The 20,646-nt window shown below is 40.5% G+C and overlaps 1 protein-coding gene across 2 annotated transcripts in view; it reads left to right on the plus strand.

The window, feature by feature from the left end:
• dst (dystonin) overlaps window positions 1-20,031 on the plus strand; it is a 528,150-nt gene extending 508,119 nt beyond the window's left edge. Inside the window, exons 85-92 of one of the 2 annotated variants that reach the window (XM_048530256.2) lie at window positions 2,093-2,110; window positions 2,499-2,616; window positions 4,629-4,697; window positions 4,911-4,925; window positions 5,445-5,644; window positions 6,136-6,246; window positions 13,663-13,786; window positions 18,916-20,031. In XM_048530256.2, coding sequence (XP_048386213.1) covers window positions 2,093-2,110; window positions 2,499-2,616; window positions 4,629-4,697; window positions 4,911-4,925; window positions 5,445-5,644; window positions 6,136-6,246; window positions 13,663-13,786; window positions 18,916-19,190 — 930 coding nt within the window. In that variant the 3' untranslated portion in view covers window positions 19,191-20,031. The remainder of the gene's footprint in view (window positions 1-2,092; window positions 2,111-2,498; window positions 2,617-4,628; window positions 4,698-4,910; window positions 4,926-5,444; window positions 5,645-6,135; window positions 6,247-13,662; window positions 13,787-18,915) is intronic. The other variant, XM_048530258.2, reaches the window with a different exon arrangement.
• Window positions 20,032-20,646: the final 615 nt, after the last annotated feature.

Consider the following 20,646-nt stretch of genomic DNA (forward strand, 5'->3'; position numbering starts at 1 on the left):
ATTCAGCCCATCATATCTGTGATAGCTATCTAATAAGAATACCTTGCCTAATGCCACTCCCTTAACTTTTCCTGTCACTCTGAAATGTTTTCCTTTTCAGATGATGGTCCAGTTACCCTTTGATAGCCACAATTCAACTTGTCTCCACCACACTCTCAGGCAGGGCATTCCAGATCCTAACCAGTTGCTATGTAAAACTGTTTCTCCTTATCACCATTGCTTCTTTGGCTGGAATCTGTGCCCTCTTACTCTCAATCTTTCCACCAACAGTTTCTCCCTATCCATTTCTGCCTGAGCCATTCATGATTTAGATTTATTTTAAACTTCTTTTAAACTTTTCTTCTCCAAGAAGAACAATCCTAGTTTCTCTGCTTTTGCTATGTGGCTGAAGTTCTTTATCCCTAGAACTATTCTTGTAAATTTTTTTTGCTCTCTCTCTCATGCCTTCATAAAGTCACTAAAGTTTGGAGCCCAGAAATGATCCAAGACTTTAGTTGAGACTTAACCTGCACCTCATACAATTTATCTTATCTTCCTTGCTTTTGTACACTATGCTCTTACATATAATGGTCCCATATGCTTGTGACTCTCACAACCTGATGCTGATCTGTGTAAATAGAAACAATTAAAACTTCAATTTGATTTTTAATATTCACAATATTTATTTCTTTTTAATTTAAGATACATGCACTGTTTGTTTTCTTTCCATGTGTTAAGTACAATGTCATTAATCCTATTTGAAAATCTCTCCATTACAGGGAATAAAAATTATAACTTTAACAGATGCTCATAAATATTCAAGCTACATCACACGTCATTTTGTGCCATTACCTTACATACTGAGCATACTGTAGTATTGTGCAAGTTACAGAGTTAGGCTGTGGGAATGGGGCTACCTGAAAAAGGTTGGTCTTGCAACCCTTTGTATACTTGGTACTTCTCGCACAATATATTGGTGCAAAAAGCACTTGATAAATACTGTTTTTAACTTGCATAGAAATTTCACAAGTAGACGAGTGCAATAAGCTATGAATGTCAATTGGCTTGGGGTTCTATCTCAGGTTTAACAGTGTGAGCAATGACTAAAGGTAATTGCTGCAATATAACCAAATGTGGCTTCCAAATAGGAATAAACACAACTACAGCAAGTATTCCTTCATCCTGCCATTGACCAGAGGATAGTGTTTGAGTGAGCTGTAGCTATCCAATTTTATATACTTACAGTGTGCTTGTAGTATTATTTTATGAACCCTAGGAATTTTACAATTTACCAGGTGCATGTAGCCTGTATAGTCTGAAGGTAATATTGCCTATCCATACCAACAAAGTTAACAAAAACTCTCTCAAATTGTTCTTCATTGTTGAGGAACGTATGTAGAAGACAGATATGTATTGTAATTTTTCAGTTGGGTAGCAATGTCAAATAAACAAATCACAGTTAATTCTTCTGGAAGTATATTTGAGTAAACTGATGTCAGTGGGAAAGTGCATCAACCTGTACAGTCCCACGTCATGAAAGTGAGGAACTATTCAGTTTCAAGTCTATGCTGAATCAGTCGCGTCCTAGGCAATTGGATTTGTAATTCCTGAGTCAGGAAGGCTAGTTGATAAATCACATGAGGTTATAGCTCTTGATAGCTATGCACTCACTTATACTGGGGGCATACTTGTGTGATTGTCCAGTGAGGATGAGATCTTGCATGGTATTGAAAGAACAGTAGTAAGAAACACAGTGACAGTTACCTTCTAGCTTCACACAAAAAATAAATCACTTAAGTGAGGCACTGGAGAGTTGTCAATGTCTAATTGTAGCCCAAGTTAAATCATTAGCTCAGAAAACAAGAAAGAAGGCAAAAACAAAATTATCAAAAGAATGAAAATTGAATAAACGTGTACCCTGTTACAATAAAGGAATCTTACCTCACTCCTTAGCAGGTTTCTTTACTGGCCTTAGTTGTCTTGTACAAAAATTGGAAATTCCATCTTGAATTTTGTAAATGAATATCCACTCATTTCAGAGCACTGTTATATTTCAAAACCAAAGCTGTTGTGACTAATTTTCTTTTTCTTCATGTTCTCTTCCATGACTTAGTTCTTCCTGGGAAATCAGGTACAGAACAACATAAATGTCTGATGTGTTTTACCTGTTGTGCTGTGTGCTAAAAGCCAGTAACTGCTGCTTTGTGGCTTTCCAAGTATAAATGAGTTGGACCTGGAAAGGCTTTCCCAATCTGTTTTCCAGTGGCTTATTTTCGATTATTGCACAGTTGTTTGGGTATAAAAAAGTCTCTGCTGCTGCTTTTCCTTCTAATCATTCTTCACCCCTTCAAATTAGCTGTGCAAACTGGTTGAAAGTTAAGCTTGCAACTGCAGAAATTAAAAGCTTTATGCAAAACAATGGCTATGAATTAGAAGAGAAATTCATTAGCAATATCATTGTTTTGATTTCTGACTAATTTAATCCGCTGCTAAGTTGTTTCTTGCTGCCCTTTTTGCAGTTTGGTGACTCGCAGCAGTTGCGGCTCGTCCGCATCCTGCGCAGTACTGTCATGGTTCGTGTTGGAGGAGGTTGGATGGCACTCGATGAGTTTCTGGTGAAAAATGACCCCTGCAGAGGTAGGTTGTGAACTGTATTTTGGCTGGCTGTACCAATCACCTACTTCAACACCACTAGCTCTTGTCATGTGCTGCAATACCGCCACAAGATATTGATTGCCTGCTTGTTTCTTAATGGAATTTTTAGCAATTTATTTAGTAAAAGAATAGGCTTCAATAATGGACCAGTGAGTAATATACTGCTGTCTATTTTGGTTGGATATATTTCTGAAGGTCTCACATGATCGGTTGTCTCTGGTTGTCTTTCCCCTTTGTCCTGCCATTAGTCACAGAATCTATCCCATTCTTCTCCCCAAGTTTAGTGTTACAGACTCTTGCCTACCTGACTGAAAGGTTTATGACTGCAGTCATAGAGTCACACAGCACGGGAACAGCCTTTTGGCCCAACTCGTCCATTCCGACCAAGTTTTCCAAACTACAGTAATCCCACTTGCCTGTGTTCAGCCCACATCCTTCAAAACCTTTTTGTATTCATGTACCTGTCCAAATGTCTTTTTAAATGTTGTAACTGTACCTGCATCCACCATTTTTTCTGGCAGTCCATTCCTCATACAAACCAGCCTCTGTGTGAAAAAGTTGCCTTTCAAGTCCCTTTTAAATCTTTCTCCTGTAACCCTAAAAATATGCCCCCTGCTTTTGAACTCCCACACCTTAGGTAAAAGACTTTGCCTATTACCTTATCTTATGTCCCTCCTGATTTTATAAACCTCTAACAAGTTATCCCTAAATCTCCTATGCTCCAGTGAAAAACTCCCAGCCTCTCCCTAAACTCAAATGCTTCAGTACCAGCAACATCCTGGTAAATCTTTGCTGAACCCTCTCCAATTTGACAGTATCCTTCCTATAGCAGGGCGATCAGAACTATACACAGTACTTCACAAATATCCTGTGCAACCTGAACATGACATTCCAACTCCTACACTCGATGAGCTGCGCAACAAAGGCAAGTTTGCTAAACATCTTCTTAACCACCCTGTCTACCTGTGACGGAACTTTCAAAGACCTGAAAGCCTACTTCTTTCTGTTTGACGAAACTACCCAGGGCCCTAACATTAACTGTACAAGTCCTGCCCTTGTTTGTTTTATCAAAGTGCAATAGCTTGCATTTATCCAAATTAAACTCCATCTGCCTTTCCTTGGCCCATTGGCCCAATTAATTCAAAATCCCCTTGTAATCTTAGATACTGTTGACTATACCACCAATTTTGCTGTCATCTGCAAACTCGCTAACTATGCCTCCTAAATTCTCACCTGAATTGTTTATATAAATGACAAACAAAAGTGGACTTGGCACTGATCCCTGCAGAACAGCACTGGTCAGTTAAACAACCTGTTTCCAATGCTTTTGCAAATAATAAATGAAAGTGCTGAAGGAACGTGAAAACAACATGCAACTTCCTTTTAAAGATCATATAATATTTCTTGTAACATTGTGCTGGATATTAATCTTTAATTCTGGAGATTCCAGACCAACGCTGCAGCGTTGGCAGCACTGCATGTTCTTCAGGAACTAGAACTGACCTCAGCCATAATAAGCCACAGTGGGGAAAAATAATCCGCCACATTACTGTCTCACAATTTTTTGTTGTGAACTGGGTGAATGTGGAATGGATTGAGCTCACTTATATGTCCACCTTTGTTAGCCAGTTGATGCACTCCGTCTGACCTCAGACTCAAAGCATGTCACCTGAGTCAAAGCTGCAAGTGTCACCTTTCTGCCAAGAATCACCACCTTTACTGGGGTTTTGTTTGGAGCGGGGGGTGAGACGGGAATGTGAGAATTTAATGACTTTTAACTAAAGGCGTGGAAAGAATCAGCAAAGATTAAATCTTTCTTTTTGCACAAATAACTTAAGTATCCTGGAATTGTTATCTTATTTGTATGACCGAAGGAGCTTAAATGGTTTCATGGGTGTTGGTTTTGTCAATCCTTTGCTTGCTCCTGTTTCCTACTAAAGGTTTCTTCTCCATTTCCTTTGATGTGATGCAATCCCTTTATCCATTTCTTCTAGTTCATCATCATGGAAGTAAAATGTTGCGTTCGGAATCAAACTCTTCAATTACCAGTCAGTCTCCTATAGGTTGGCAATCCTCTGTGTCTTTTCTTTCCCCTGTGTGCTTTCCTATTCTGTATGGCTTAACCCACATGGCAGCTTACAGCAGGCTTTTCATGTTTTTTTTAAAAGAGAACTGTAATCCAATGCGCTTTTAGTTTTTTTAACCAAATACAGAATGATCGGCCATTTTGAAATGCATGTGAAGTTGCTTATATGACTTTTTTCTTTTACCCGCAGTAATACTCACTGCAAGTAAGTGGTCACCTTGTCTGATATTTAGCATCCTCCTAAGTGGAATGTACATATCTGTTCTGCCTGAAAGTGATGTGCTGTTTTAAGCTTCTGCACAAGTTTTTGGAGTTGGGTTTGCTTACATGGGCCCCTGGGCTTTCTTAAACTGACTGCATGACGTTAGTGGAGTCCAAATTCTTGCATAGCTCACAGTGTGAAACTGAACTGAAACATTTGATAAGATCAGAACTTCTTTTTATTTCCATTTAAGTTTTCTGAATTTTGCTGGGCTAATTCATGTCATGCTCTATACATACACAAGCCCAAATGTTGAGTGCTGCTGTTGCAAGTTCTGTTGCTGGTATGGATAGGCTATCAATTCAAATTTTAGTATTGTTTCATCATTCTGTTACCACCTTTTAGTCCTCCTGTACTCTTTTATTTTCTTTCCACACTTCACCTTGTTATTGTAAGTTTGGTGCTGGATCATATTAATAGCAGTGATTTGAATTTGAACTATTGTTTTATTCTTGTCTGCAGCAAAGGGCAGGACAAACGTTGAACTGCGTGAAAAATTCATGCTTCCTGAAACCACTGGTCAGTCTGTGGCTGCCTTCCGATCACGGGGTCGTAGGTCACGGCCATCATCGAGGGCCGCTTCTCCAAACAGGTCAACCTCCAGTGCCAGTCAGAGTGTTTCAGTTCCGCCAGTTACTACAAGTACACCTCCCAAGGTAACGGTGAGCAGCGCAATCACTTCCAATTGTTTCCTGCGATCAGTGTATTTTGGCATGCCCAGTTATTTTAACCCAAAGTAGCACTCAGGGTATTGGCTTCCATGTGTTGCTTAATTGCATTGTTACAGCAATCTCATTTTTAACCGGCTATTTTGTTACATTAATTACATTGTCATTAGCAACCATAACATTTGAATCTGATTTCAGTTTTGTTGTCCGGAATTTATTGTGAAGTATTAGCTAGTGTACATTTGCAATAACCTACTGACCAAAGAGACCTAAATGCATGCTAGATGTTGCAGATTGCTCACTAACCTTACTCACATTTACACTCTTCATTTGATTGGAGTCACAGAAGGGATCTTCATTGTATTTTTAAACTTTTACTCCTTCATATTTGCATTTCCTCCTCCAAGACACTGTGTTTATTCCTGATCATTTTATTTTATTGTCTAAATTTCCATTCATTTTCAATGTATCCTTGTTTCACACAGACATCCCAACATTTAATCCGCAATTATGATAAACCATGGTTGACAAACAGCAAAACATCAAGTCCTTTTAAGTCACCAGAGTCCCCTGAACGCCGAATCCCATCACCAGAGGTATAGTACGGTGAAGTACTCCCAGTCTAAAAGACAAATGCTGGTAGTGGTCAATCAATTCTCTTTTGTATTGACCTTGAGTTTAACTACCCATCTTGGAAAGGGCTATGACAAAACGTTTGTTGTTTGGAAATTCTGGGAAGAATTTTGTGCTGTTTTTCAGGATTCCAAATGCATTTTATTTTCTTTCTCCTACATAATGGTTTGTGATATGAAATTGAAACAGTGGGAAATGATTATAAACTTTAATTACTTTTTGCGAATACCCTCCTGAAAATTTTGCATTTTCTTTCAGAGAAATGAATTAAATCACTGTGTAGCAACAGTGCGTGCACAAAACTGTAGGGACATCGGCCAGTGTTTGAACACCTTTGCACTTCAGTAATCTATTCTTAAAGATTTATTGCTGGAAATAAACATTTCAATTTAACCTTGTGGTTAAAGCTAACTTAGTGAGGGGAAAGAAAAGTGAAATGATTGCAGGTAGTAAAGTTTCCTTTTCAGGAGGTTGGAGGATTTGACATCATTGATCAGTTAGTGTACAGCAATTCTATCCTAAACAAGTCGTTTGCATAAATGTAATATTATTGACGAGTTTGGTCTGAACTCTAAGGTCCAAGATAAAGAATACATAAAACTTTGAATCCTGAAAAAGAGGCCCAGTTATAGCCCGATTATTCTTTCTTAATCTGTAACACTAGAACTAGTTGAGATTTTTCCACACTTTGAGCACCCCCTTTATGCATCTTGACCTTTCAATACCTAGTGTTCATTTATCTTCTAACCTTCCCTTTCTATGACACCCTCAATTTTTCCACAACCATTTATTCTTTTTCATTAATTTCATCTTGTTTTGAGTCAAGAAGGGATCATGTAATTGTGTATGTCTTCCCAAAGGTCTTTTTCACTTCTCTTAAAAGCTTCATGTGTCTCTTGCATGATGGAGTGGTTTACTGCCTATGCAGTCCACGCTAGATTGTAATTCACTGTTGATATTTCTGGCATAGCTTCTGTGATTGTAGATTTTTCAGGATTGGTATTTTCCTTTCTGGAATCTGTTCAGCAGTGCACCATGAAAGCTACAGAATGCTATATTTCAGATACTGCAAGGTGGGGAAGAAGAATCTTGACCTGGTCAACCCTCACAATTTCTAAATAAGCCCTGGAGGATACATATCCTTGGCCATATGTATCAATTTGACCCATTTTTCCAGGGCTGTACCAGTACTTTCCACAATGTTGCATTTGACCAAAGAACACCCCACCATGACAATTTCAGGCTTGCCAGTGTGAAAAAGATGTATTGGAAATTTGAAGTGAAATATAAGTTCTGAATATGTGGGCCAGGTGGGGCCCAAGCTTAGTCTGTACAAATTTATCAAGTATGACCAGTGAATGTGTTCACATCACATACATTGGGAAGTGCAAGAATAAATCTCAAGACTTTCTTGTTGTAAACTGCAGATGATGTGGAGATGCTGTTGTTGGACTGGGGTGGACAAGATCAGAAATCACACAACACCAGGTTATAGTCCAATGGGTTTGTTTGAAATCACAGCACTTTTGCAGCACTGCTCCTTCGTCAGAGTACCCTCCAAAAGCTTGTGGTTTTAGATAAACCTGTTGGACTATAACCTGACATCGTGTGACTTCTGACCTTGTGAACTACAGAAGCACAAAGCCGAAAATGCTGAAAATATGCACCAAGTTGTTTGGTCTCTGGAGACTTTGCACATAAGTTAACATCTTCAGTGTGTGCCATTTTTCAAAACAGAGTTCAGAAGAATGATTTACACTTAAAAAAAACTCTCCATGCAAACGCCAGTACACCAGTTATGTGCTTTCAGCATTTTGTTTCTTGTTTCGGATATCCGCATCAACAATGTTCACATTTTTTAGTTCTGAGTTGCAGTTTAGATTCAGAAATAATGATCCTGTTTCAAAATCAAATTGCCTTTAATGCTTAAATTGGTAGTTACTCATGCAAGTAATTTTTCAGATTCTGTAGTCTCGCTCAACAAATGACTTTCTCCTATATTTTCACACCACTTCTTAATTTGTATCGTTACCATTTGTTCAATGGCACAAGAACAGAGCTGAGTTGAATCGACTAGTGGGAAAGACAGATGCTAAACAATTGGCTACCTTCAAACAGGATAACAACTGTCCCAAAACTAGCCCAGCTTGTCCCCTCCCCCCACGGCATCACAAAACCAGCCCAGCTCGTCGCCACCTCCCAAACCTGTTCTTCCTCTCACCTATCCCCTCCTCCCACCTCAAGCCGCACCTCCATTTCCCACCTACTAACCTCAACCCGCCTCCTTGACCTGTCCATCCTCCCCGGACTGACCTATCCCCTCCCCACCTATACTCTCCTCTCCACCTATCTTCTCCTCTATCCCTCTTCGGTCCGCCTCCCCCTCTCCCCCTATTTATTTCAGAAACCCCTCCCCATCCCCCTCTCTGATGAAGGGTCTAGGCCCGAAACATCAGCTTTTGTGCTCCCGAGATGCTGCTTGGCCTTCTGTGTTCATCCTGCTACACACTTTGTTATCTTGGATTCTCCAGCACCTGCAGTTCTCATTATCTCTGATCACAATTTTTACCTTCAAACAGGAAATGGTTTGGGTGCAATTGAAGGATATCCTCTCAAAAGGGAAAGTAGGATAAACAATTCCAGAGCTCTCTTTTGACAAAGGAGGTAAAAATTACATTAAACAAGAAATAGTACATTTATGACAGGTGTCAGGAAGTAAAATACACTTAATGAACAGGTTGATTATAAAAAATCTCAAGGCAGCCAGAAGCAAATAAGAGAAGAGAGAGATTATGAGAAAAGTCTGGTAGCTAAGGTAAAGGGAAATCCCAAAATCTTCTATAAGCACATCAATAGTGAAAAGAGGAATAGAGCCAAAGAGAGACCAAAAGTTGGTTTTCGTAAAAGCAAGAGCATAGCTGAGATGTTAAATGAACAGTTTGCATCTGTATTTACTTCTGAACCAGATGCTGTCCAAGCTATCATGACAAATGTGATTTCAGTCACGAGAAGAGTTCAAAATTGCAAAGGAGAAATTGTGAAATAAGCTGTCAGTAGATAAGGCACTGAGGCCAGATGAGGTACAGTCTTGAAGGAAGTAAAAACAGAAATTGCATTGGCAATAATATTTTGTTCTTCCCTGAATTTAGGGATAATGCTAGAGGACAGGAAAATGACAAATATTACAGCCTTGTTCAAAAAATGTTGTAAAAATGGCACAGCACAATGCCTCCGTGGTCAGCACTGCTGTCTCACAGTGCTAGGGACCCAGGTTCAATTCCAGCCTGAGATGACTGTTTGTCTGTGAGGAGTTTGCACACTCTCCCGGTCGCTGTCAGTTTTCTCCAGGTACCATGGTTTCCTCCCACAGTCCAATGATGTGCACGTTGGTTGTATTGACCATGCTAAATTATCCATAGTTTCCAGAGGTGTGCAGGCTAGATGGGTTAGCCATGGGGAATGTGATGGTACAGGGATAGAGTGGGAGGTGGGTCTGGATAGAATGTTGTGCAGAGGGTCGCTATGGACTCAATGGGCCGAATTGCCAGTTTCCGCACTGTAAGGATTCTATCTCATCAGATCAGACAATTTAACTCTGGTGGTGTACAAACTTCTAGGAACAATTACTTGGGGTAGAATTAATAATTATTCAGAAATATCAGTACGATTTGTTAAGGGAAAATGTGCTTAATTTGTTATAGATAGCTGGAGGAGCCCAGCAGGCCAGGCTGCATCAGAGGAGCAGGCAAGTTGATGTTTTGGGTCAGCACCCTTCTTCAAAAATGGGGAGGGGGAATGGAGTTCTGAAATAAATAGAGCGGAGCGGTGGGGTTGGGGGAGGTAGGTGGGATGGTGATAGGTGAGTACAGATGAGGATTGGTCAGTGAGTTGGGAGGGGTGGATAGGTGGGAGAGAAGATGGACAGGTTGTGTCAGGTCAAGGCGGCAGGGATGAGAGGGAGGGTTGGTCATGGGATGAGGGCGGGGCTGGGGAGATTTTGCAACTGGTAAAAGCCACGTTTAGGCCATTGGGCTGTCGGGTGTATTGGCGTATGACATATTGGCAATAACAGAAGCACAGCTTAAAAGTGGAGAGGGTTAAATGGTTAATATTCAGCGATTCAAACTATTCTAATAGTTGAGGAAAGAAAATGGGAGGTGGGCTGGCAGTATTTATTAGTGAAGACCTGTAGTGTTAAATGTATAGAATGACCTTAAGGAGCAAGGACAGAATCCTTTTAGTTGGAGTTGAAGAGTAAAAAGGGAATGAAGGGAATAATTGGGAATATTCTATCGGTATATTAATTGTGAGAGATATCATTTAGCAAATCTGCAGGGAAAAGGTTACAAAGATAAGAATGGAACCAGGTGAGAGCAGTCCCACCCAGCTGGATGGCATTGGAGAGGTTTTGGAAGAGGGTGATGTGGTCAACTGTCTGAAAAGCTGTTGAGCATTCAGGCAGAATGGTTTATGTTTGTTACAGTCAGTGATTGACCCTCGTATCAGTGAACCAGACTTCTGGTTCTTCATCTGGGCATGTTATGAAGGATTTATTATCAAACCACTCCAAATACTTTAAAAACTGAGAGAGAATGTGAAGTGGAAAATGAGTCAGAGAGAGAGAAAATAGTAAGACATTGACAGATAGGTAGAGACAAAGAGGATGATGTATGCTCTGAAATCCAGGACAAAGATTGAATACTCAATAACTTTATAATTGTGTTTACTCAGGATGCTGATAAAATAGCCACAGAAACAGAGATTGTAGAGGTGCTTTGTGAGCATTTGTTTTTCAGACTGAGGGATAGTAGACAATAGTGCCTCTCAAACATCAGTGCAAGGACCATAGCTGTTTCTGTTAAATTAATTTGATATTGGAATACAGAGCAAAATTTCAAACCTTGCTAGTAATTACAAACTTGGAGTGTTAAAGAGTGAGGATGATACCAGTTGCTTGCAACAGGACACAGATAAGCTGACACATTGGACAGGCAATTGTGAGATGATGTGTTTTGGCAGAAGGGATACAGCAACATTTTGAACACTTAACGGCACAGTTATAAGGAGTGCATGAGGATCCATTTACATTGATCTTTAAAGGTGAGGGGACCCTTTGCGAGTTATTTAGCAAGGCATATGAAATCTTGAACTTGATAGAATTCTGGGTTAGGCCTCAAGTAGGGTAGTGCATCCATTTCTGGTCATCCCATGTTCAGAAAGATGTGAGAGTCCATGAGATGAAACTTACCAGAATGGTTCCAGGGTTGAAGGATTTTAGTCACAAGGTTATGTTAGATAAGCTTGGCTTGTTCTCCTTGGTGCAAAAGCATCTTGAGGGGAAATTTGATAGAGGCCTAGAAGATAATGTCAGGTCTGGATAAGGTAGACAAAAGAAAACCATTCCTGTTACCTGATGGTACAAGAAGCAGGAGACACACACTTTGGTCAGGAGATGCAGGGGGACTGAGGAATTTTTTTATTATGCAGAGAGTTGTAATAACCTGGAACTCACTACTTATGAGATTGGCAGAAGTAAGAGATAGTCAATGATTTAAAAAGGAAACTGGATAGACACCTGAAGGTGATGACCTTACAGAGCTAGGTTGGGGGGATAAGAGTATCTGAATTACTCTTGAAAGCTGACGAACGTGATGGGCCATACGACATCCTCTCACGGCATAAAGACTTTACAACTCTGAACATAAAGTCAGCTTTAAATATTATATTAATATATAATAATATATTAAATATTATTACCTCGGTTTAATAATATGAAATGAAGAAAAGTGAGCATGATGCTGACACCCTGTTTGATTTCCAGAACCACTTGCATTGAAATATAACTGGCGCATTGTGCTGAATATGGAGCAACCCTGTGAATTTGACAGTTCAGGGTCATTTCCACATGTATAGTTACTGTGAATTAATGTCTGATCTTCTAGTTGCATGTGCAGACCTTCTTCAATGTCAGGTTTTGCAGAACAGTGACCTTAATAAGTAATTTGGCCTGTTTGGTCTGTCTTTGAGTTGATAATAACCATGACAAGTTAAATTGCCACAGAAGCAACCTGCTGTCAGGTGTATTATGTAAGATGTGTGTATGTGTATTCTGTATTAGTTCAAGGTCTGTGAGTAGTGTATTGAAATCAAGGTAAGGTTTAAAATGTTTTCCACCAGACTGACATAATGTAGTTCAGTGATTAAACAGAAAATGATGGCATTATAAAGATGCTTTGCACCATATTGTCAAGGGGTGTTTGGCTAAACCCTGCCCACTTTTTGTCCTTGTGCAGTAAGACTGCCCCCTAGTGGTCAGCTTAATTTAAGCATAACCTCCAAAGTCAAACGATCATTTTTAAGTAAAGATCTGACACTCCAAATTTAGCTGTGTGAATTCTTTTTCGCGTGGTTTACTTTAGGTACTTGGAGCAACTCATAGGAATTATATTGGAGAGGTCCTTGGAATGTTGAAAGATAATATTACTGGCACTTACGCTACCGCTCCTTTGCCACGTGAGAATATTAAGAAGGGAAAATGGGAATGGAACCCTCTATTATGGATCAGAGATAGACACCAGTACTAAATAACTGAAGACATTTCTTTTCCCGTAATAAGGCTTTAATACTCGAGTCCACCTCAGGAGTAGTGAGCAAAGTTCACCACAAAGTAGATGGTTAGAACATCTGATTAATCAGCTGTAATTATCAGGGCTACCTGTTTTAAACCTGAGGTATGTGGGTTTACATGTGTACTGTAATACTGTAATTTTGATTGAAAATGCATTCTACCAATTACTACTTCTCTGATCTGCCTGGATAATAAATCTTCAATCAAAAGGTTTTTCTACGTGCATCAGGTATGCAACCCAAGTTGACAAAAGTATTTTATGCACTATTATTCCCCCCAACTCTTTATAGCAGAATGTCAGTGACATTAGGATAAGTGCTACATTTCCCAAGAATGACCTTTAATCTCCAGATTTAATGTATTTGCATAGTTAATTAATAAATTGTAAAGGTTAATCCTTTGACGCAGCAGAAAGATATTGTTTGTTGATAAGGTAAAGTCTGTTGATCCCATACAAATCATTCTAACATTCAATATGCATTAAATTAGACAGGAAATTAATGACAGATCTGTTCCTGTGTTGGATAGAGCCAATTGGTGCCATGCTTAACTGGTGTGTACATAATTTTTATCTAAAGTACATCCCAAGCCAAATTTGATGAGACAACAACAACAGTCAGATATACTCAGGAATGCTTTGTGGGTATCAGGTTGAAATTTCAAGTGATAGTTATATATCTACTACATCATTCAAAGATAATTGCACCACAGTCGAAAAATATTAATTCATGTCTCTGATTACCTGATCTAGGTAACCCCAATCCAGGGAAGCAAACTGCGACCACCTGGATATTTGTCAGGAAAAAGTTTCCACTCTGGAGACGAAAGCAATTTAACATCAACCCCTCCTTCTAGGGGGCGGTCACAAGTACCAGGTGAGTGTTCAATAATAGAATGAGTTATACAGCTTAGAAACAGACCCTTTGGTCCAAATTGTCCTCACCGTCCAGACATCCCAGTCTGACCTGGTCCCATTTGCCAGCATATGGTCCATATCCCTCTAAATCCTTCCTATTCATATACCCAATCCAGATGCCTTTTAAATGTTGAAATTGCTTCACCACTTCTAGCAATTCATTTCAGACATGCATCACCTGCTGCATGAAAAAGTTACACCTCTGATTCTTTTTAAATCTTTCCACTCTCATTTTAAACCATGTCCTCCAGCTTTAGACTCCCCTTCCATGGGGAATAGACCATGACTATTCTTCCTATCCATGACCCCTCCACCCTATGATTTTTTTTAAACTTTGATGAGGTCACCCCTCAGGCTCTGATGCTCCAGGAGAAAAAGCCCAGGCCTACTCAGCCTCTCCCTGTAGCTCAAAACATCCAGTCCTGGCCACATCCTTGTAAATCTTTTCTGCATCCTCTCAGGTTTAACACCATCCTTCTTACGGAAGGGCAACCAGAACTGTACACAATAATCCAAAAGCGGCCTTACCAGTGTCCCAACAAAAAGACATCTCAACTCCTATACTCATGACCAATGAAAGCAAGCATGCCAAATGCTTCCTTGGCAACACTGTCTACCTGCAACTCTACTTTCACCCCTAGATCTGTTTGTTCGGCAACACTTCCCAGGGCCCTACCATTTACTGTATAAGTCCTGCCCTGGTTTGCCTTACCAAAGTGCAACACCTCACATTTACTGAAATTAAACTCTTTGCCATTGGTCCACCTATCAAGGTCCTATTGTACTCCCAGATAATTGTCTTCACATTCCACTACACCTCCTATTTTGGTGTCATCTGCATACCTCCTATGTTCACATCCAAATCATTTATATAGACGATGAAAAGCAGTGGACCGAGCACTGATCCTTATGACACACCACTGGTCATAGGCCTCCAGTTTGAAAAACACCTGTCAACCACTACCCTCTGTCCTTTACCTTCAAGTCAATTTTGTATCCAATTGGTTAGCTCCCTCTAGAGTCCATGTTAGTAACCAGTCTACCATGTGGAACTTTGTCAGATGCACTGCTGAAGTCCATATAGACAACGTCTACCAGTCTCCTTCATGAATCTTCTTTGTCACCTCTTCGAAAAACTCAATCGAATTAGTGAGACATGATTTCCCACGCACAAAACCATGTTGCCTTTCCAAATACATGTAAATCCTGTCTCTCAGAATGCCCTCCAGCAGCTTGGGCAGCACAGCGGTTGCCACTCTTGCCTCACAAGGGCAAAGACCTGGGTTCAGTTCCAGCCTCAGGCAACTGTCCGTGTGGAGTTTGCACATTCTCCCCGTGTCTGTGTTGGTTTCTTCTGGGTGTTCCAGTTTCCTCCCACAGTCCAAAGATTTCCAGACTGTTTGGATTGGCCATGCTAAATTGCCCATAGTATTTTAGGGTAGGCAATAGTCTGGGTGGGATGCTTTTCACAAGGTGTGGGTTTGATGGGCCAAATGGCCTGCTTCCACACTGTAAAGATTCTATGAATTTACCTACCACAGACGTAAGGCTCACTGGTCTATATTTCCTGGGTTTTCCTTACACTCTTTCTTAAACAATGGCACCACATTAGCGAAGCTTCTGTCTTCCAGCACCTCATCCATGGTTATCACTGATACAAATAACTCAGCAAGGAGCCCAGTGATCTCTTGCCCAGCTTCCCACAAAGTTCTGGTCAGGTCCTGTGGATTTATTTACATTTATGTATTTTAAGACCCGCAGCACCTCCTCTTCTGTAACCTGGACACTTTTCAAGATATCAGTATTTGTTTCCCCAGGTTCTCCAGCTTCCATGTCGTTCTCTACAGTAAATACTGATTCAAAATACTCATTTACTTATCATACATCTCTGTGGTTCCACGCATAGGCAGCCGTGTTGATGTTTAAGGGGCCCTATTCGCTCCCTAGTTACTGTTTCACACTTAATCTATTTATAGAATCTCTTTGGATTTTCCTTAATCCTATTTGCCAAAGCTGTCTCATGTCCCCTGATTTCCCTCAAAAGTGTATTCCTCACTGGATCCCTGCTGTCTATACCTGATTAATGCCTTCTTTTTCTTGACCACAACCTCAATTTTTCCAGTCATCCTGCATTCCCCCCACCTACCAGCCTTGCCCTTCACATTAATATGAACATACTGTCTCTGAACTCTCATTTTCTCATTCTGAAAAACCTCACACTTACAAACCATCCTTTACCTGTGAATAGCTTCCCCCAATGAATTTTTAAAAGTCTTCTGATTATAGTTCTACCATTTTCTACATTTGTAGAGTAGATTTTGAAACTTTTCAGGGAAAGAAATTCTGTAGACTCTTCAATGTAACACCTGATAACTTCACTGCTAAGAATGATATGAATTATGGGATCATACAGTACAAAAAAGGCTTAGATTAGATTCCCTACAGTGTGGAAACAGACCCTTCGGCCCAACAAGTCCACACTGCCCCTTGAAGAATCCCACCCAGACCCATTCCCCTGTAACCCACACGCCCCTGAACGCTATGGGCAACTTAGCATTGCCAATCCACCTGACCTGCGCATCTTTGGACTGTGGGAGGTAACCGGAGCACCCGGAGGAAACCCACGCAGACACGGAGAGAATGTGCAAACTCCACACAGATAGTCGCCCGAGGCTGGAATTGAACCCGGGTCCCTGGTGCTGTGAGGCTGCAGTGCTAACCACTGAGCCACCGTGCCGCCCCATCATCAGGATGTTGTCTGGGATGGGGCTCTTCAGGTCCCCATAGCTATCCTGTCAAAAAACTATACTAAATCTACACTTGTCTCATTTTCCAGCATGAGGCCCGTAGCCTTCAATGTTATGACATTACAAATGCTCATTCAACTACTTCTTAACTCCCATCCCAGGAAGTGCATTTCAGATCCTCACCACCCTTTAGGTGAAAAACCTTTTCCTCAAATCTCCTCTACACCTCCTGCCTTTTACCTTAAAAATATGTCCTCTATTTTACCAACATTTCAACTAAGGGGAACAGCTGCTTTTTATCTGTTGCTACATCCATCACAATCTTTTGTACCTCTATTATAGCGCACCTCACTTCATAGCTGAAGAACCCCATCCCAGACAACATCCTGATGAATCTGCATTGCACCTCCTCCCATGCAGTCACATCCTTCCCAAAGTGCAATGACTAGAAATTCACACAGTGCTCCAGCTGCAGCCTGACCAAGTTCTGTAAAACTCCAACATGACCTCCCTGCTTGTTTAATCTGTGCCTCAACTGATAAAGGCAAGTGTCCCAAATGCCGTCTTAACGGCCGTATTAACCTGCTGTGTTACCTTCACGATCTGTGGACAAGCACTCCAAGATCCCTCTGTTCCTCAGCTTCCTAGTGTCTTGCCATTCATTGAGTACTTCCTTGTTACTTCTTCCAAAGTGCATCATCTCACATGCATCATGGTTAAAGTCCATCTGCCACTGCACTGCCCATCTGACCAATCTGTCTATATCTTCCTGTAACCTTAGACTTTCATCCTTACTGTCAATCAGCCGGCCAATCTTTGTGTCATTCGCAGACTTATCTATCATAACGCCACATGCTCATCTACATTGTTTTATAAAACTCACAATCAGTAAGGGACACAAGCACTGATCTGTGTGGTAAGCCACCAGACAGCAACCACCAAGCTTTCTGCCACCCCTGTCTGTCTCCTGCCATTCAAACAATCTTGGATTCAACTTAACAAGTTACCCTTGATCCCCTGTGCATTTACCTCCTTTTTCAGTCTCTCTTTGCTGGGAAAATAACTTAGTTTCTTGCGCACGTCCTTGTTAATTTGAAATAACCAGCAATCTGTTGCAAAGGAGACACATAAATTGCTGGATAGTGTGGACTGTTCTGCAATTAGTCTTACAGCAGCAATTCATTCATAACTTCTAATGCATTTGAAGAAATTGTTTTACCATGCATTGCTAACTATACTCACTGTAAAATGATTAGAATGGTACAGAATACTTTTAATGAATGGCATTGCTAAAACATAAACATCTCTCTGCCAGCTTAAACTGGAAGGCCTCATTTTCATTGAAGTTGAATCTAAAGTTGGAAAGTGCCAGGATTTGACCTCTATGTGATGATAAAAGTGTTGTAAAAAATATGAGCCTTACTGAACTAAAAGAGAGAGAAGGCTGTTGAGAAATAAGATATCAATCTGAGAATCTGATTTTGATCATTGCTTGTGACACCTGATGAAAAATACATATGGACAGAAAAAGGATTGTGCTGTTCTAGATTGTCAAGTCGTATCTTGAAGTACCCTTTTCCTCCTGCACAATGAGCAATGGCCATTTGGGTACCTTTACAGAGGGTGACTGGTGCATGTTGTACCAACCCCTAGCAACATTGACATCGTCAAAGGGAAGCACTGTAGTAGGAAGAGGTGGACACTTGCCTTCAACCTTCCCAGTAAAACTAGAAGATTGGCCAGGAAATTGACAGCTAAGATTCCAAGCATTCTGTTCCTTGTTCCTGTAAAATCCCAAATCGGAAAATGAACTCTCCCATTTTAATTTTCTCGATGAATCTCAAAATCTGAATATTTATCTTTTGTAACCAATTTGTGTCCTTTGTGTGAACTTCAATTAGATTCCCTCCAGTGTGGAAACAGGCCCTTCGGCCCAACCAGTCCACACTGTCCCTTGGAGCATCCCACCCAGACCCATCCCCCATTACCCACACACCCCTGAACACTACGGGCAGTTTAGCATGGCCAGTCCACCTAGCCTGCACATCTTTGGACTGTGGGAGGAAACCGGAGCACCTGGAGGAAACCCACGCAGGCACGGGGAGAATGTGCAAACTCCACACAGACAGTTGCCCGAGGCTAGAATCGAACCCAGTTCTCTGGAGCTGTGAGGCTGCAGTGCTAACCACTGAGCCACCACGCCGCCCACAATCGTGGTCAGAAGTGTCAGCAAATCAAGTGCAAAATAATTTGGATTGCCGAAGGTTGAATAAAACAGATTTTATTTGATGAACTGCATAAATGTGTCTTGTCTTGCTTTTTTTTTAATGTGACTACCCAGTCCGAGACTCAAGGAAAATCCCAAGCCGACCCACAAGCCGAGCTGGAAGCAAGACCGGCAGTCGAGCCAGTAGTCGTCGTGGGAGTGACGCGTCTGATTTTGACATTTCGGATATCCAGTCCGTATGCTCAGATGTTTCAGAAACAGTGCCTGACACTAGCAGATCAGGGTCACGAGCAGGATCTCGGCCAGCTTCCGCAAAACCATCAAAAATCCCAACACCATCACGGAGGTCCCCAGCAACAAGCAAACTGAGTGCGGCCTCCAAAAGATAGTGCGATCAACCCAATGGAAGTTCTCTGAAATCATTTGATAGTGCAGTCCTTGGGATGTAAAATATTCTGTAGAATCTGTTGTGAAAAATTGCAAGAGGTGGACTTTTTGATGCTGCAGAATGGCCTTATTTGTGTTTTTGTCTTGTATGTTATTTTATGTGAATAATTATTTTGTTCATTTTTTTGTTGACACCATATCCTCTGGAGGGAAAACTAAAAAGAGCTTTTAAGAAAGATGTAAGTTAAACTAATATTTTTACATAATAGTATGGAATTAGGTAATTATCTTGGAAAGCTGTTTCTGAATGTACTGTTAAAAAAATATGAAATCCCAGCAACATGTTGTGTCAATAAGCAGGCAGATGACTCCATAATTTGCTAACAGCACTGATTACCTCATACACAATTCAATGAGGCAATGCTGGATTTTGTGAAATAATCTTTATTTTTGCTCAGAGCTGATTTTCCTTAATTAACCACAAAGCAAATGTCTGTGTCCCAGATAATTAAAAAAAGGGATGTAAAAAGTTGATCAGCACTACCTTAATGTAGCAAACTTGAATTTACTCACAAATGTTTAATAACACACTTAGGCCGGCTGTTAAGACACTTAAAAAGAAATTCCTGCAGCATTTTTGTGCCATTTCATATAGCTGAGATCAAACTGCCATTGTTAAAACCCCTTTCCCTTCCCTCAACAAGTCATTTACACTAATAATAATTAATATATAAGTATGAAGTGTGTTGATGTCAATGTGAATTTTTTTTTGCTTGAGTGGAAGATAATTGTATCATTGATCCCATTTTGTATTAAAGCAAAGTTGCTTGCAGTAAGTCACAATCTGAATCATCCCTACTTGTTACTTTACAGCAATACTTCATGCAAGACTATTTCTTTATTTATTTAACAAAATACATGATAATTTAATGTAGGCATACAGCAGTGAATGAATGACCTGGAAGGGTTCCTCCAAATGCTTATTAAAGCATTCTTTTCAGACCTATGCCAGTTTTTACTCTTTTGTTACTTCACTTTGCAGATTCGAGAACTTGAAATATAAATGTGAAACAATGAGAAGTTGCATTTATATAGCACCTCTGATGTGATAGAGATGTGGAGCTGGGTGTCATTATCTGAAAGCTGGTTACGTATGTGCAGATCATGGAGCGACAACATGCCTTCCTCTTGTAGCTCTGTGTTGCTCTACTGTGTCCTTCCCCACTGTTGTTTTCTAGCTGACACCAGATTCCTCTTTGAGTACTGTGTAGCATATCTAGACGCTGTCACCCACAGCTCATGCTGACATTGTTGATCACTACACATAGTTTAAATCCATTTTCTTGCTGATTTACACATTCTGAAGCGTGGGTACTTAGGGTGTTTAGAGGTGGTTCTGTTGAAGACAGTTGCTTTGGTCAGATTATATGCTGAGCTACTACCCACCTCAGTACAGCC

This window comes from Stegostoma tigrinum, chromosome 4, assembly GCF_030684315.1.
Source record: "Stegostoma tigrinum isolate sSteTig4 chromosome 4, sSteTig4.hap1, whole genome shotgun sequence".
Taxonomy (NCBI): Eukaryota; Metazoa; Chordata; class Chondrichthyes; order Orectolobiformes; family Stegostomatidae; genus Stegostoma; species Stegostoma tigrinum.